This window comes from Coccinella septempunctata, chromosome 3 (assembly GCF_907165205.1).
Source record: "Coccinella septempunctata chromosome 3, icCocSept1.1, whole genome shotgun sequence".
In the NCBI taxonomy this organism is placed as follows: Eukaryota; Metazoa; Arthropoda; class Insecta; order Coleoptera; family Coccinellidae; genus Coccinella; species Coccinella septempunctata.
The window spans coordinates 3,204,271-3,223,083 of NC_058191.1; the positions used below are offsets into that span (position 1 = coordinate 3,204,271).

The following is an 18,813-nucleotide window of genomic DNA, read 5'->3' on the forward strand; positions in this document are numbered from 1 at the left end:
GCTCATTGAATCTTTCAGGATGTTCAACCTGAATTACGTTTTTACGGAACCTTCCCATGTAACCCGAACGTCCAAAAGTTGTATTGACAACATGTTCACGAATATTCCAAGCAGTGGACGGAATCAGGAAACTTGCGACTCTCTCTTGTCCAACCATCGAGCACAAATCATGTCGTTTTCAGTATTGGAAGACAAAAATGAGAAGGATTCTTTCAAATTGGTACGACAGATGAATGCAAAGCATTCTCGGAGTTTTTGGCAGCGCGTCCGGACTACCAATTGGGAATGTGTACTGCGATGATGCTCAGGCTCAGTTCAATAAATTCCATGATACGCTAATGGAAATCTTCGACTCATCTTTTCCTTTGAAGAAGATGAAAATGAGAAGTTGCAATAAATACAACTACTCGAAGAAAATAAAAGAACTAAAAAACAAAGTAGAAGCAGCAAAAACAATCGCTGATGTGTTGAGAGATGAGGACAGTGCCCTGTTGTATAGAAGTTTGAAAAGGCTACTCAGAGAAAGTATAACTGAAACTGTGAGGCAGAAAAATATTAGGAAAATTCAAAACGCAGATAATAGACAGACAGCAAATCCTATGGAAGTTGATAAAAGAAGAAACGGGAAAGAAAGAAACATCTCAAGGATCGAGATTTGACGTGGAGGGTAAACAACTTAATGAGTATTTTGCTACAGTAGGACATAAGATTCAAAAAAATCTGAACCCATCGCTTGAACTCTCAAGTAAATTTTTGAATAACTTCAAAGTTGAGCCTTCATCTCCAATGTTTTTGCATCCTGTTACCGAGGATGAAGTTTTATCGGTGTCCAATAGATTGAAAAATAAAAAAGTAAGGATGTCTACGGCATGTCATTTTCAGTACTCAAGGGGATCGTTCCACTGATAAAGGGGCCGTTATGTAAAATAATCAACGATTGCTTTGAGCAGGGAATATTTCCGGATAAATTGAAGGTAGCCGCAGTTACGCCACTTTTGAAGAAGGGAGATCCGTTGTGAAAACTACAGGCCGATTTTTGTTCTTCCGGCAGTCTCCAAAATATTTGAGTCCCTTCTGAGAGAGCGCTTGACCAAGTAACTCGAAAAAAATTGCCTATTCCATCCTTCTCAGCATGGCTTCAGAAAAGGACATTCAACTGTAACAGCAATGGTTGATGCTCTAGATACAATCCTCGATGCTTATAACAAAGGGGAGGATGTGGAGTTGTCCTGTGTTGATCTTAGTAAGGCTTTCGATAGCGTCCCTCACGATATTCTGCTAAATAAACTACAATACTATGGGGTGAGAGGCTAGGCCTACGAAATATTCTGTTCATATCTGGATAAACGTTTCCAAAGAGTCAGATGGAATAACTTATTGTCAGGAGATCAAGAAGTCCTATCGGGTGTACCATAAGGTTCCATACTGGGACCCATCCTTTTCATCCTATACACAAATGATCTCCATTGTAACATCAGAGCTGACAGGATAATTAGCTATGCTGATGACACTGCATTTTTGAATATAGGTAGAGGCATGACGGCTCATCAAACGGAGGGATCCCTAGCTGACGCAAGCGCGTGGTTTTCTGCGAATGGAGTTAAGATCAACTCAGACAAAACCTTGTTTTCACCAGCAGGGGACAATCCGATCAATGCCTCACATACTTGGGTGTAACGATTCATTCCTCCCTCAGCTGGAATACATATATTGATGAACTATGTGGAAGTTTGTCGACTGCCATATACCTTATAAAAAGGATTAGACGAATTGGAAATACGGAAACAGCTAAGCTGACTTATTATTCCGCCTTTCATAGCCGAATGCTCTATGGCATCATTATATGGGGACAAAGTAGTGGCATTGAAAGAGCGATCTATGGCATGAGACAAACAGAGAGCTGCAGGCCTATCTTTGCAAGGGAGAGTAAGGGGGAAGGATGCGTTTTATAGCCTCTCCTCTCAAATGCCAACCTCACCTACTCGCGGTGCACCCTGTTCTTACGAACGAGGCTCTGGCGACCGAACATGAGCGGTATAACTCTGTTTCCCACAATTACGTAGCCTAAACATTGGCTTGAGCAGGAAATGGCTCTCTGCGTTGCTCAAGTTACGTCTCAGACCTTGTCGTCTCATGTTACCTGTGCCACAAGATAATCTAGTCGTAGCCGCAACCAAAGTTGCACTGACAGCGTTACCAGTGCAGCTTTTGAACACCTTCTAACGCAGCTCCTACAAAAAGATGGATCAGTCGAACAGGACAAAATTCGTATCCGGAGGTAAAATACCCTCCCATTCGGATCTCCGGGGGAGGGTGCCTGAGCGAGTGAATCATCGAACAAACACCAATGAAAAGCACATAGCTTTTGCAGCATGGAACGTCAGAACCTTGCTAGACAACCGTAAGGCCGACCGACCAGAGAGGCGTACTGCCCTAATCGATAAGGAACTGCAACGAACATCCATTGCAATAGTTGCTTTAAGCGAAACACGCTTTTCGGACGAAGGTAGCTTGGTAGAACAAGCGTATACATTTTTCTGGAAAGGCTTGCCGGAAGGCGAAATCAGACAACATGGCGTAGGCTTTGCCATTAGAAACGACCTGGCCGCCAAACTTACCGAAAATCCAGTTGGTATCTCAGAACGTTTAATGACCCTACGTTTTCCTGCAGCGAATAACACGTTTGTGAACATCATTGCAGTATACGCACCCACTTTGAACTCCTCCGACAACTTAAAGGACACTTTTTACGAAACACTCGTTGCTACATTAAGTAAAATCCCAAAACGGGAACGAATAATTCTCCTTGGAGACTTCAACGCTAGAGTGGGCAGAGGTCAAGACTCAGAACTATGGCCGGGAATAATAGGGAAACACGGCACAGACAGCATCAATTCGAATGGAGAACGTCTGCTGGCTCTTTGTGCAGAACACAATCTGTGTTTAACGAACACCTATTTTATTACGAGACCCAATTCAAGGGGGACCTGGCGCCACCCGCGCTCAGGGCATTGGCATACCCTCGACTATGTGATCGTGAGAAGGAAAGATCTGAAAGAGGTGTTGGTCACTAAACCCAGAGCAGATCTGGAGTGCTGGACTGATCATAGGCTGGTAATCTCGAAAATGAAAATCTCAATGCGCCCAAAATATCAACGCAAGCCGAAGTATCTAAGAGAGCGCCTTCAAATATCCAAACTACAAAACCCTTCTACAAAGGACAGATTCACAGCTGCCGTCAAAAGTAGCCTAACACCACCGGATTATAACGACGACATTGAGACTCATTGGCTCCGTTTCAAGTCATCCCTTACAAATACAGCGAAGGAAATACTGGGCACGGAACGCTCCCGAAAATCCCCAGACTGGTTTGCCGACAGCGAAACTCATATCGCACCCCTTTTGGATGCAAAACACAAAGCGATGAAAACCGCAATTAACAAGCCTGGCGATGTTGCAGCCCAAATAGGTTTCATAAACATAAAACGCGAGGTCCGTCAAGAAATAAGAAAAATCAAGGACAGCTGGTGGAAAGAAAAAGCTAGAGAAATACAAGCTTACGCCGATAACCATGACTACAGGCGTTTTTTCGAAGCTATTAAAACTGTTTACGGTCCAAGCAGAAAAGCTAGCTTTCCTATAAGAGATGCTCATGGAGCTATTCTAACTGATGATAGAAAAATTCTCGAAAGATGGAAGGAGCATTACTCACAGGTCTTGAATCAAAATAACGACTCGGATTTATCCATTTTAGAACTGCTTCCCGCGTATAGTCCGATGACATCGCTTGATGACGAAATTTCAATGTCGGAAATCATAAGCGCGATTAAAAATATGAAAAATGATAAGTCCCCTGGTCTAGACGGCATTCCGGCGGAGATATTCAAAGCCTTGGATGAGGACATTGTCAATAGTCTCCTAATACTATTCCGCAAGATCTGGGAACAGGGAGATGTGCCACAAGACTTCAGAGACGCTTTAGTTATCAACCTCTATAAGAACAAAGGCGATACGTCGAATTGCAACAATTACAGGGGCATATCGTTGCTTAATGTGGCCGGTAAAATTATCTCGAAGATTATGGCTAATCGTCTGGTTCCACTCTTAGAGAGGCTTTTACCTGAATCCCAGTGCGGCTTTCGACCAAATCGAGGTACGGTGGACCTAATTTTTACACTTCGACAGCTACAAGAAAAGGCACGTGAACAACAATCAAGGATTTATACAGCCTTCATCGATTTAAGCAAGGCATTCGACTCGGTGAATCGGAGAGCGCTCTGGAAAATCATGGCACGTCTAGGAGTACCCGAAAAATTCCTAGCAGTGTGTAAAAGCCTTCATACCAACAACACCGCTAGAATACAGCATAATGGCTCTACAACCGACCATTTCTCAACCAACACTGGAATAAAACAAGGCTGCGTATTAGCGCCTTTACTGTTCAATATTTTCGCCATAGCTGTATCGATAATTGCTGACATGAGCATGCCCGTAAGAGGTGTTGGGATAAGATTCAGATTTGATGGAGGCCTGTTTAACCTGAAGCGCCTCAGAGCAAAAACCCGTACCAAGTTTATCACGGAACTTCAATATGCAGACGACTGTTCACTCATCGCTAGCAGCTCAGAGGATCTACAGATAATGATGGACACCTATAAACATATATACGAAGCTTTAGGCCTTAGACTCAATATTGACAAGACCAAAATCCTGGTAAGTCCGCCAGAAAGCCTTCCAACAGATATCAGCCTGGACAATGAAACTCTAGAACAGGTTGAGCAGTTCAAATACTTGGGAAGCTTCATAAATACTGGGGCTAACCTTGACACGGAAATACACAACCGTATCAATTCGGCATCACGGGCATTCTGGAAGCTGAAGGACAGAGTGTTCCAAAATCACGACCTCAATCTGAAGACCAAGACAGCTGTTTACAGAGCAGTGGTCCTCCCAACGCTTCTTTACGGAAGCGAAAGCTGGACTCCCTACAGGCGACATATTAAACAGCTTGAACAGACGCAGCAACGTCATCTAAGACAGATAATGCACATCAGATGGTTCCACAAAGTTTCGAATGCAGAAGTCTTGCAGCGCGCGAATTGTACAACAATTGAGACTCAAGTAACGAGGGCCCGACTCAGATGGAGCGGCCACATTCTGAGGATGCAAGACAGAACATTCCCCAAAATAGCTCTATACGGCGAACTCACTGAGGGAGCCCGGAAACCAGGAGGCCAGTATAAGCGGTTTAAGGATACACTACATCAATCCCTAAAATCAGTTAATGCTAATCATAACTGGGAACAACTAGCGTTAGACAGGTCACAGTGGAGGTCTTTGGTCCACAGTTATAGTGGAGAATCGAGAAGGATACAGCGGCGGCCAGATCTGGTTGGAGACTATCCATGCCCTGAGTGTGGAAGGATCTGCAGGTCGCGGTTGGGTCTCCTTAGTCACAGAAGGGCACACAGTCGCAACTAGCACTAAGAAGTTACAAGTCTGTTCGAATTTTTTTTTTTTTTTTTTTTTTTTTTTTTTTTTCTTCTTCTTTTTGTAGATTCATTCCCGGTAACGGGATACAGCAAAATGGAAAAAAAAAAATGGCAAGGGAGAGAATACTCACAGTCACCTCATCCTTCATACTTTCTTGTGTGAAGTACGTACACCAAGAGAAGGAGAAGTTTGAAACTAATTCCAGCTTCCATAACTATAACACTCGTTACAAAGAAAACTTTGCATTTCCATGTCTTCGCTTGAAGAAGCTACAACAGGGTACAAATCTTACATGTCTCAAATTGTACAATAAACTTCCTCAAAATGTGAGGAATTTGAGTAAGAACAAATTCAGTGGAAAAGTTAAGGCACTTTTATTGGAGAGGACGATATACACGCTGGATGAATTTTTAAATTGTTAGTCGGTATTCTTATAGTGTATATTGATTGTACTACTATAAATAAATTATTAAATAACATACTTTGAGGAAAACACTTTTGGTACATGAAAAGAGCACAAGTTGTCAGGTGCAATCTCTACTTGATCGAGAAGATTCTGTTTTCAATAACGGACTAATTCATTCAGTCAATTCTTCTAACAATTTTCTCTGAAAAATATACTCTGAAGAGAATACATGTACTAAAAGATAAATTTAATGAATAAAATAATCCATAAGTCATCAATAATAAAGGTATAATACATTTTATGTAGAAATGAACAAATATATTCAATAGCAATGTATAAATAAAAGATGTTACCTTGGGTACTTTGAAGTCGAGTATCTGGCGTGAATTGTTCAGAAGTCTTTTTTTCCGTTCGGTCAGTATACCACACCCACAGACGTTATGCCGCCCACAGACTTCGTTCTTTTCCATCCGTTCGAATCGCGGCGATTCGAACCGTCGTTCCAAAAACGCCAAAAACCGATGTGTGTGGTGAAAAACCGACGATTCGGAACGACGGTTTTTCACCACACACATCGGTTTTTGATGTTTTTGGAACGACGGTTCGAATCGCGGCGATTCAAACGGATGGAAAAGAACGAAGTCTGTGGGCGGCATTATAATATAGTTCCCCATTTGAATAGAAATAATGGAGGTTTCATTCAAAATTTATTTCCTTATGGCGACACTAGCACATCTATCGGATAAAACATGAATTGTTTACTGGTTTATGATTTAAGGAACAAAAAATCTGTGGTCTGGAAACAGAGATCGTCCTTAGTTACCTATTTCTCTAAAGTGCAAAAGACAGACCATCGAGTAAGCCCACTGTTGGAACTAGATTAATTTATTATTAAAAATATCATGGCATCATTGAATTTGATAGTTAAGGTTGAAATATATTTTTAGTGTTGTCAATATAGAAAAATAAAAAGTCACTTTTGGAAAACTAATAAGTTGTTCAATTCTAAGTTTTCAAAAGGTAATTAAGTACAGATATAACACCCACTATGCGCCGTTTATCAAACTCGATAAGCTGCTGACAACTTTTTCGTCCTCTGAGGACAGGCGCAAATAGAAACGCAGGTTGGCCCTAGTTGGTTATATAAACATATGTCGGGAAATGTTTCCTCTCCGAGTTACGGGGTGTTAAAATTATAGAAAAAAAAAAGTTTTGTATTAATAACTTTCACACTGCTTGAAATTTTTTTATGAAATTTGAGACATAGGTTTTGAGCGTCAAGGAGCACGTTTTGCATAATATCATTTCTATTCTACCTGTGGCGTCCGTACTGCAGCGAGACTGAATATGTTCAGATAAAAAAATTATACGCCACTGGTTTTTCCGACAAAAAAAATTACTATTTAAATCCTTATTCAATTTGGAGCAAATTGGGTCTCTTGACTTTTTGCTGTACGAGGCACCGTTTCCGGTTAAAAAAATAAAACACATTCTCATGCATGAAGAAATCGCAAAAATTTGATATGGTAGGTACATAATAATAATAAGACTACCTATTTTTATGAACGAAACGTGTAATTTCTTCATGCATGAGAACATTTCTCGACATATGTTTATATGACAAATTAGGGCTTATTTTTGATGTAGAATACGTGGTTAAAATTTCTTGGTTACGATCTGGACCAGCCTGTATATTGCAGTTTGCGTTGATTTTCCTTTGATGTAGCCATGTTGGGATTTGCTGACATTCTGTCAGAAATTGTACAAGTTGTCCAGATACCGCCAACTCAAATATATTGATGAAGTGCACTATTACCAAAAATCCTAGTCGCGTAGCGGTAGCGTATGACCAGTCTACGAGCCGTCTAATACTAATCATAATATGAACATATGAAGCACCTCTTCACAACATATTGACAAATGCGAATTGTAATTGTAAGACACAGTCCTCGCTCACTTACTTTTTTTATGAAAAGACACGATAGTACGAAAACCATTGTATAAATATGGTTGAGATTGTAATCGTTCATTATCCTGATAAAAAAAAAAATTCATTCCTAAAAATTCTTTCCATTTCTTCGTGAATAGAGTTAGACGTTAATCATACATTGTGTTGATTTCAATGTTAGATTCTCTCCAATATTGTTAACCAGCCACCTACATGCAAATATCATCAAGAACATCTACTGAATTTTTCAGGAAATATTACGGACAAGAAGGCCTTTCTATAATATCAAATACCAGGAGTTTCTTCATAGATCAAGGAAAGTGGAATTAGACAAAATGAACCTGATAGAAACCAAGAAGTTAGATGCAATAAAAAAACTGAATCATTACTTCGCGAATATTGCCAAGTACGTTAGAAGGATGGATGTACGTCGAATGAACAAAACAGCAGATAGTATGTATAGGTTTTGTAAGAATACAAATAGAGAAATACTACCAGACAGAAACACGGTACTGTGCAGGTTTGTGCTATGTGAAATATGTACATTACGAATATTTTCCCACACTCGTCTTGGAATTGATACTTTTTCAATATAGTAACAGCTTCTCAAGATGACCGCTTATTAATAAACCCGTATAAATAGTCAGATCTCAACTTGTGGCAATGTCGTAAGATGTGCCTTGAGACACCAGACACCAAATTTAATGTCACTTTAAGCTTAAATATTCCTTTAGTGTCATTTTTAGAAAGGCTAGTGTCATTTTTATTAGCTTTAAAATTAGGTTTGATTATGAAACCGGCCGTAAATGTCACTGATTCTCTCGAATGATCACAAGGTAGGTTTTGAAAACGTCAAATTTCAGTATGGTTGGACCCTTACACAAGAGGTGAACTGACAGTGATTTGCTTCCAAAAATCGGCATTATCGAAGAGAAACATGAAATCCATGGAAGACGTGGTCAACTAATACGAAGAAATCGATCAATTCTACGAACAAGAATTTAATGCGGCATGTCCTTTCGTTCAAGATCAAAAAATCTACGTCGTTACACTCCACAGTGATGTGAAAATATCGAGCAGAAATAAAAATAATAATTGTTCTTTCGCTTTGTAGTCTCGAGTATAGCTCAAGACCATTACTCAAGACATTTATAAGTTGAGTTTCAAAACTTGCTTCTTGAGATAGTATCAAACTGATAACGACTCAATATGGGTTTGTTAATGAGCGGTCATCTTGAGAAGCTGTTACTACTTTGGAAAAATATCAACTGAGATGGGTCTTGAGACCCATTTTAGATCTGATTATCAGTTTGATAGAAGCAAGACTTGAAACTGCGTTAAAGAAAGGTTTAAAATTAAAGCAACTTAAAATTTGATTATGAAAGTGGCCGTTAATGATTTGCTATTTTATACATCGTTAAAAATGATTTCGAGTAACACATTCAAATTGTACTTCTTTCCAAAGAAGTATCCATTTTACAGAATAATGAAGAATGATCACGCCTAAACGGAGAGGCAATGAATATCGTAACACTTGTCGATATTCATATCGTCGGGTGGTATGCATCTGAATTTATCCGCATTATTTTATTCATTGCCTCCCCGTTTAGGCGTCATCATTCTTCATTATTGTACCGCTGGCATCATTTCTGCCGTGATCTGAGCGCGTCCCAGACTTCTCAATTCATCATGCGTCTGACGTTCGCAAAGCGAATCGGCGGACTGAATTAGGGAAAATATGGGACATATGCTATTGTCTTCGTCTTGGTTTCTTTCTGGAAGGGATTGAATCGGACACCGTTTCATGTTGGATGGCGCTCTGGGTAAATAATACCTAGTAAAACATGCCAACATTGAATAAACTTCCATCAATTCCAAACGTTCTCCACCGTAGAAAAATGCTATGTTGCTCTGATGAGGCCAAATGAGGCCGAAACCATGGTCAGCATCTGCTTTTCTTCGGTGGAGCGTACTCCATTTGGGGCCTTGATGATGGCAAATTGGTAAGTTCAATTCAGATCGTAACACTTGTTGATATTCATATCGTCGGGTGGTATGCATCTGAATTTATCCTTATTATTTTACAGAATCAAAATCCATTTACCTTTTGCGATTCTACGTGTCTACGTGTCCCAACTTTGCCTTATTTTCGACGCGCGATAAGCAAACGATATACCATATACCTATGTACCTAATTAACGTTCAGAATTAGAATGCGATTCTAAGCACAGAACACAAATAACATACATATCAAAGATCACATATATCCATAATCTTCGATACATACACACAACACATAACAATAAGTTTTGCGCATGCGTGGCGGCCATTGACGGAAACAGAAGCAGCTTCCCGTTTTCTGTCTTCAGTTACCCCTGATACCAAGCCACTCAAGCCAAGTTGGGACGTTTTTGCTTTCTTAATGGATACAATACAGTACATACATACTAGTGCGGTACCACTACAACTATTCCAACCATTGAAAGTCATCAAAAACACATTGTTTCGGACCATTCTGCGACGGCCCTGACCAATGATTACTTGTCCTTCGACAAGTAATCTTCTTCTTATTCTTTCAAACGAAGTATGTACCTAAATCTAGAATGGCATGAAAGCCAATTTTTAAAATACAATCTTTTCAACTCCCGAAGATGATCCTAGGATTAAATAATATAAAATCAATCATATCCGCCTGGCAGTAATCACCAGAATTTCCGAAAGAAAAGAACTAGAAATTTTGAGTATAGCTTTAGAATCTGCCAGGTCCTTAAGGTAATCATTAATTAAAGTCATTCGGGGCAACTGTGCGCGCTTTTGCCTTTCAAGCCATACCCTGTTTCAAATGTTGAAGCAATGAAAATTGAAACATATTCATAGGTTAGAGCATTTTCTAATCTATAAAAAAAAAACATAGAAAAGTGAACAAACAAAAATTTAATAGTGAAAGTCGGAATGCGTTCACATGCCTCGTATTGCGGATAAGCGTGAGCACCCTCACGGGGTAAGTGAACGCAGTGCTTAATAAGCCACATAATCAAAACAAATTACAAAATAATGTCATCAAAATGATCATCACTATTAGAGAAATGCTTCCTATTGTCAATACAGAAGCGCCTTTTTACAAGCAGTGTATTATTGTTCGTTCCACCATTCCTAGTAAACACAACACTTGATACATTCCTCTATTGGTCTGTCTTCATATTGTTCTGAACAGATAGGACAATATTGATCTAGTCTTAACCAAGAAAATCAACAATGTCATAATTTATTCCCCACTGAACTAATGCCCATATAATGAATCTATGTGCACACTTACCCGCGCACACTTTCCCCAGTAAGCCAAAATTTGATTGGACGTTCTTATAGAGTTGAGCAGCTAGGAGAACCTGAAATTTTTCATTATATATTTAGATTAATATGCGCATGATCGAATAAAATATTGTTTAACACTATCGGACTCGGAACTTGGACCTGGCAGAATTTGCAGAGATACTAAAATTTAACAAGAAAACTATTGAATTTGATTGATTCCAAGTAAAAAGTTAACGTCGCACGGCGCACTCCTATAAAAAACTAATTTGGCGATTTTGCACCTTTGCTCCACCCAAATGAACCCCTCTTTCATATATTGCATAGTCAAGATATACGCACACTTACCCTCTGCGCTCAGTTACCCCGAATGACTCTATAGGTATATTCGTTTTTTTTTAAGTGTGAGAACAATTTCAACAGGCAAAATACAAAATTACTTCCTCTCCTCGTTTTTACTGTTTTTTGACTCCTTGTTTCTTTCATTTCACGTCATTTTTTCTAAATTAAGGTAAAGAGAACTTCTTATTTTTTAGTTTATCGATTTCAGGTTATACAAGTTACTGGGTGACGGCACATTATTTTCCTATAGATTTTTACCAGGAATGACAGAACAACAAATGATAACCAGAGTTAATTTAGCTCTTGGTTTGCCCATAGAGAGAAGAATTTCACAAGAATCATTCTACCGAAGGTTCAAGGGAAGGGAACTCAACTGGCTGTAATATTGCTCTCTCTTTCTTCGAGATAGAAATAATGAGAAATAAATTTTTTAGGGACCTCATTAATACATTCGAACAAAGGGTGAGAATTTGTAAATATTCAGAAGAAATCATCTGGTTGTACCATGAGCTTTCGAAATTCAATCTTGAACTGAAAAGGTACACCTTGGCTAAGACGTATTGTGGAAGATGCATACATGAGGCAAGAAAATGTGAAGATTTCAAATGGGCCGTAAATGGTTACATGATGATGACGAGGATAGCAGTATTTCAGAAGAACAAGAACGACGTGCGACGAAATTTAAGAATGGCTATAAACACTGCCAAGAATATAAATATAAAGGAATTAGATGTCTTCTTGCAAACGGTGAGTACTACAATATACAGATACAGGGTATTTCGAGAGAACAGAATGACATATTTTCCTGAAAATTGTCGTAATAAATAACCACCAGGATCTATGTTCAAATAAAATTATTTAAATGATTTGTTTAGTGTGGGCTATATAATTATAAACCCATTAAAAACAAAGACGTCCCTAGGCAATACCGATTTGGGGTTCCTTCTTCCTCGCTGAAGTTATACATAGGGTCCGTGAAAAAGAATGAAATTGGCTTGGAATCGAAAGAGATTGAACTATGATGAAACTGAATCATCTCCTTTATATGGACGATTTGAAACTCTTCGCATCTACGAACCAAATGCAACAGATGCTGAAAATGGTAGAAGGATTCTCGAAAGATATATAAAAATGAAGTTTGGATTGGAAAAATGTCGACTTTCGAACATAACGAGAGGCAAAATAGAAGATGGTGCATTCAAACTCGAGGAAGGTGCAGAAATTGAAGCATTAAAGGAAGGAGACACATACAAGTATCTAGGCATAAAGCAGGCAAGAAAAATCAATCAGAGCCAGATGAAGAAAGAATTAAAGGAGGAGTTCACTTGTAGATTGAGGAGGATGATGAGAAATGTTCTTAAAAGCAATAATCTGATCAAAGCGATTATATCTACGCATTCGGTATGATCTCTTATTCCACCACTTATTATTCCATAATAAACATCACCCCAAGAGTGCAATAGAACGGACAGAGCTGCCACGACATCTTGGGGGTAGAGGAATTGTTGATTTGTCCAACCGTATGTCCCAGGAAATTGAAGGACTTCGGAAATACTTCCTGAGCAAGGCCGCTTCATCAGAACTCCATCGTGTAGTTTGTGTTGCTGATAGTTCTACTCCGTTGAAGCTACAACAGGACCTCTTGGAAACTGTCGAACACTCTGCAGAAAGCAAAATGCAGAAAATGATTGGCAAACCTTTGCATGAAAGGCACCAGAACGAGGTCAATCATGATTACGTCGACATATCTGCTTCGAACTGCTGGTTGACTGTCCCGAGACAGAGGTCTTCATGCTCGCCATCCAGGACAAGGTGATTCCCACAAGGAACTACATGAAATATATTATCGCCAAGGATGCCTCAGTGAAGGACGATAGCTGTCGTTATGGCTGTGTGACACATGAAACTATCCAGTACATCACTGGAGAACGTCAGAAGTTCGCGGGCACGGAGTACAAAAATAGACATAATGCTGTGGCCAAATTTCTTCACCAAGAATTTACTATAAAATACCAACTTCTAACGTCAAAAAAGGTTCCCTATTACAATTACCATCCGGATGCTGTATTGCCTATTGGAAAATAATCATCACAAGCTCTACTGGGATTGCACGGTTCTCACAGACCGGAAAATAACTCACAATAGACCTGACCTCGTAGGTATTGCTCAATGGGGATGAAAACAGAGCACTATTAATCGACGTGGCGGTTCCAAATAATAACAATCTTCTAGATAGGCACACCGAAAACATTTTGAAATACGGAGATCTAGAGAGACAAACCAGGAGACAGTGGAAGCTGAAAGATAGCAAGACCATCCCTATTATAAGTTGAGTTTTTAATGGGTTTAAGGTCTGAAGATGACAAAAACCAATTTATTTAGTTGCCGACAGTTTCGATAACTTTTATTATCATCATTAGGGCTCTGAAATGAGATGTACAAATCATTGAAAATCTTGACATCTCTACACAGATACTCCAAAAAAAAAACACATTTACACTGATTTAAATGCACAAAGGTAAAAGTACACTGAACAAGTACAAGATAACGAAAAAACAACCAGTAGGTAATTGGAAATTCAAGGGTCCATCTTTCTGTATGTGGTACTTACTGCTAAGTTTTTGGTTTTCCAAGTCTAATCATTAAAATATTAGGAAATGAACAGCAATAACACAACATGGAACCTATGTTTACAAATTCACAAATGACAAGTCTGATATGCAAGAACGTCTACATGTGGTAAGAGAAATCTAGAAACGTTTCGCCGAAGGACAAACATCGAATATTTCCTTTTCTTCTTTTCTTCTCTTCCTTCTTTTTTTTCTTCTTTTTTTTTATTGATAAAGAGTACTAGGTTATACCTTTAATACGGTCTAACAAGTTGAAATATGCCGAATTCAAATTTTCTATATCTGATCTTTTGTTCAGAGTGTTCTCCTCATTACGTATGGCAATCATTTCATGCAAAAGCCGCTTTTTTAACATCTTTTGCCTTCCCACTACCTCCACCTTCTCAAAGTCAAAACGATGTAAAGTGTCCAACGTATGTTGTGCAAGGGCTGTTATATTGTCTTTCTTTTTAATTGGATTGAGAGAATTCAACATGTCTCTACGGTGTTCTGTTATGCGAGTCTGCATGTATCTTCCTGTTTGGACAATATATGTTTGGTTGCAATCGTTGCAAGGTATTCGGTAAACTACCCCTGATAACTGGTCTTTCGGAGTTTCATCTTTTAACCTTGAATAGTATTTTTTAATGTTCTGAGATTTTTGTGTGATCTCCACATTATCAGATTTTAATATCTTTGCTATTTTCTGTGACAGTTTTTTCATATATGGGATTTTGTAATATTTTTTGTTTTCTCGTGTCTCTCTTGTGGTCGTATTCTGGTTGGAAATATTCATATTAATTAGTCTTCTGATAATAGAGATAGGGTAGTTGTTACTTCGGAGGATGTTTTTTATCTTCTCTATATTTTTACTATGAAAGGATGGGTGCGATAGTAGCAAGGCCCTTCGCATCAGATTTTCAGCTGTGTTCAATTTTTGTCAGAAGGCATGGTGTGAATTGAAATTCAATATTCTGCCCGAATATGTTGGTTTGTGGTACCAGTCTACTTTCAGTTTGTTATCCTCTCGAATTATCAGTGTGTCAAGGAATGATATTTTTCTATCCTTTTCTATTTCTAACGTAAACTGAATTCGTGGGTGATATTTATTAAAAGTTTCCAGAACAAAATTCACTTGATCAGCAGGAACTGCGGCGAAGATATCATCAACATATCTTTTGAAAACTGGTATATTGAATGGTAGAACCTTTAAAGCATTGTCCTGCAAATCAGCCACCACAAAGTCAGCAACCACAGGTGCCAAGCAATTTCCCATGCCTAGACCAAATATCTGAATATAGAATTCGTTGTCATAGCTGAAATATCCATTGTCAACACATAGATGAAAAAGTGTTATGAATTCAGTTAATGTTATTTTTGTATGAGGTTCTATCTTTGTCCAATCCCTCTCTATAATTTTGACTGCTAGTTCTATAGGGACATTAATAAACAAAGAGACAATGTCGAGAGATATCAAGATATATCCGTCAGGTATTTCTACATTTTCCAGCTCTCTAACAAGCTCAAAAGAATTTCGGACGTATTTATAATCCTTTTCGAAAATGTGGTCTAGCAATTTTGAGAGGTATTTGCTTAAGTTGTACAATGGACTGCCTACACAACTGACAATCGGTCTGAAAGGACAATTCTCTTTGTGTACTTTAGGAAGAAAATAAACATGGAGAAACACCATTCTCACATTTCAAATACTTGAGAGTACCTTGATCAATATGGCCAAGCTTGTATAATATGGTGATGGTTTTATTCAATTTATTTTGTACCACCTTTGTAGGGTCACTTTGGTCTTTGGATCGTTTAACATGTTTTTTGTGTCAGAATCATATTTTTGTTTGCATAAAACGACAGTTGTGTTCCCCTTATCCGCCTTTGTAATCAGAACTTCTTTATGTTGTTTTAAAAAATTTTTAGATTCATTCTCAATTTTAGAGAGGAACCTATCATTATCAGTACGATCATCAAATCCTGATTTGACGAAATTCGTAATTGCATGAATTATGTTATTTCTCCTCTCCACAGTGACGCTCTCGTCTGTATAATGTGCTAAAATATATTCCACATCTATAATAAGTTGTTGTAGTGGAATATTATTTTTTCTAAAAGGTAAATTGAACTGCGCCCCAAGGCTCAAAAAAAAGCGGCTTTTGCATGAAATGATTGCCATACGTAATGAGGAGAACACTCTGAACAAAAGATCAGATATAGAAAATTTGAATTCGGCATATTTCAACTTGTTAGACCGTATTAAAGGTATAACCTAGTACTCTTTATCAATAAAAAAAAAGAAGGAAGAGAAGAAAAGAAGAAAAGGAAATATTCGATGTTTGTCCTTCGGCGAAACGTTTCTAGATTTCTCTTACCACATGTAGACGTTCTTGCATATCAGACTTGTCATTTGTGAATTTGTAAACATAGGTTCCATGTTGTGTTATTGCTGTTCATTTCCTAATATTTTAATGATTAGACTTGGAAAACCAAAAACTTAGCAGTAAGTACCACATACAGAAAGATGGACCCTTGAATTTCCAATTACCTACTGGTTGTTTTTTCGTTATCTTGTACTTGTTCAGTGTACTTTTACCTTTGTGCATTTAAATCAGTGTAAATGTGTTTTTTTGGAATATCTGTGTAGATGATGTCAAGATTTTCAATGATTTGTACATCTCATTTCAGAGCCCTGATGATGATAATAAAAGTTATCGAAACTGTCGGCAACTAAATAAATTGGTTTTTGTCATCTTCAGACCTTAAACCCATTAAAAACTCAACATATATTGAAGAAAATAGGTCGTTATAATTCAAACTACGTATAGAACCATCCCTATTGTCATTTCATCTACAGGCTTGATACCAAAGAAACTACCAGAGAACTTGAGGAAACTTCAGTTGGACGAAAACATATTATAGTCATGCAGAAGGCGGTACTGCTGGGAAGTACACGGGGAATGCAGAGGAACACCGTCTGCTTCGACAGGAAGTACGGGTGCATCAGGAATCCAACCGACAGATGAGGGATATTTTACAGTTGCAATCAAAATATTCATGTATCATTCGAAATTTTCGATTGCACACATTTTGGTCAATCTTTCAATAGAATCCGTTTATTCAAACTGTGCTACAGTTTACCCAACGGTAGATGCGACTTATATACATTTTCTTCAGATTCAAATATTAAAGAGTAGCTTCTTCATGGCTCCGCCTGGACACCATGTGTAGTAGACAAAGGGAATACATTTGCTCATAATCTTATGCTCTCGCTCCAACTCTCGCGTCCCTTGCATCTGTGTTTGTCAGTTTGGTACTGATGGTTATATTGATATGAAGTTCTATAATAACTGCTCTTGTTCATTCTCAGTGCCTGGGAGTGATTAACGAATGGAAATTCGAGAAAGCGAAGGTGGAAGAAATATTCCATAAACGTCAAGAAACAATCATTCAACTTCTGCGTCCATTTGAGAGGGAAAAAAGGGAGGCAATTCTGCTCTTCGGCCAGATGAACGTCAAACCTCCCGATAGGAGACTTCCGATTATTCCAGGATTCGTGGACACAGACGAGTATGACGTTGTAAGTAGTGTAAAAACTGACACGAGATAGAATGAAGTCATATTGCTGATCAAATACAAGAATACACAATCGGATAATATCTGATACGTGGCGAATCAAATTGCCGGTACTACGACTAGATCTCTTAGCTTGCCTGAAATAACACGAGCCAGATCAAATCTGTGAAAAATCTAGGATTTCGCTCTACTTACTAACAGATCTGATACCTCGAATCCGGTATGAAGATTCGGCGCGCGTACATGGTATGTTAGTTAGTGTTACCCAGCTTTCCCCATTTCTAAAAATGCATACATTTTAGACTTTTTTCCTTTCTACCATCCAATCTTCCGAACTAGGTCTCCACGACGTTCGAGTTAATCCCGATCTAGTATCGTTGGTTCCCCAACTATTATCGAATACTAAGCTATTCAATACGGCGCAAGCTTCAAGTGGTTCCACAAGCACTCACAATGCTTTGGCACAACTCTGACGCGCAATATGTCATTCTTCCGTTACATTAGACGATAACAAAGAAATTTTTCGTCATTTTGCAGATAGAAAGGTCGAAAGAAGAGAGAAAAAAGAAGAAAACTGTGAGTAAGGCCAGAGGAGTGGAAGCAGAACACCTGATATTTGGTTATCTCGGTCGATCGCAAAATCTTGGAATGGATTTTTAGAAAAACTTTTTTTTATTGTTATACACTTTTTATATATTTATATATGATACTGTATTATATTAAGTTTAATACTGTGATATATACACGTGATTATAAAGAGATATCAATAACACTGTATCTATTGGTTCACTCATTCATTGCTGTATCCCGTTACCGGGAATGAATCTACAAAAAGACCAAAAGAGGAAAAAAAAGCGCGAACAGAATTTTTCAGGGCTAATTGCGACTGTGTGCCCTCCTGTGGCTGTTGGACCCAACCGTGACCTACAGATCCTTCCACACTCCGGGCATGGATAGTCACCAACCTGATCTCGCTGCCGCTGTATTCTTCTCAAGTCTCCATTATAACTGTGTACCATAGACCTCCACTGTGACCTGTCTAACGCTAGTTGTTCCCAGTTATGATTGGCATTAACTGATTTTAGGCATTCATGTAGTATATCCTTGAAACGCTTATACTGGCCTCC

General features: G+C 38.6%; 1 protein-coding gene across 3 annotated transcripts in view; it reads left to right on the forward strand.

The window, feature by feature from the left end:
• Window positions 1-18,475, forward strand: part of LOC123309639 (outer dynein arm-docking complex subunit 4-like) — a 69,182-nt gene extending 50,707 nt beyond the window's left edge. For 2 of the 3 annotated variants that reach the window (XM_044892841.1, XM_044892843.1), the window contains 5 exons: window positions 8,099-8,367; window positions 11,707-11,877; window positions 11,933-12,245; window positions 17,481-17,690; window positions 18,224-18,475. In XM_044892841.1, coding sequence (XP_044748776.1) covers window positions 8,099-8,367; window positions 11,707-11,877; window positions 11,933-12,245; window positions 17,481-17,690; window positions 18,224-18,346 — 1,086 coding nt within the window. In that variant the 3' untranslated portion in view covers window positions 18,347-18,475. The remainder of the gene's footprint in view (window positions 1-8,098; window positions 8,368-11,706; window positions 11,878-11,932; window positions 12,246-17,480; window positions 17,691-18,223) is intronic. The other variant, XM_044892842.1, reaches the window with a different exon arrangement.
• The last annotated feature ends 338 nt before the right edge of the window (window positions 18,476-18,813 follow it).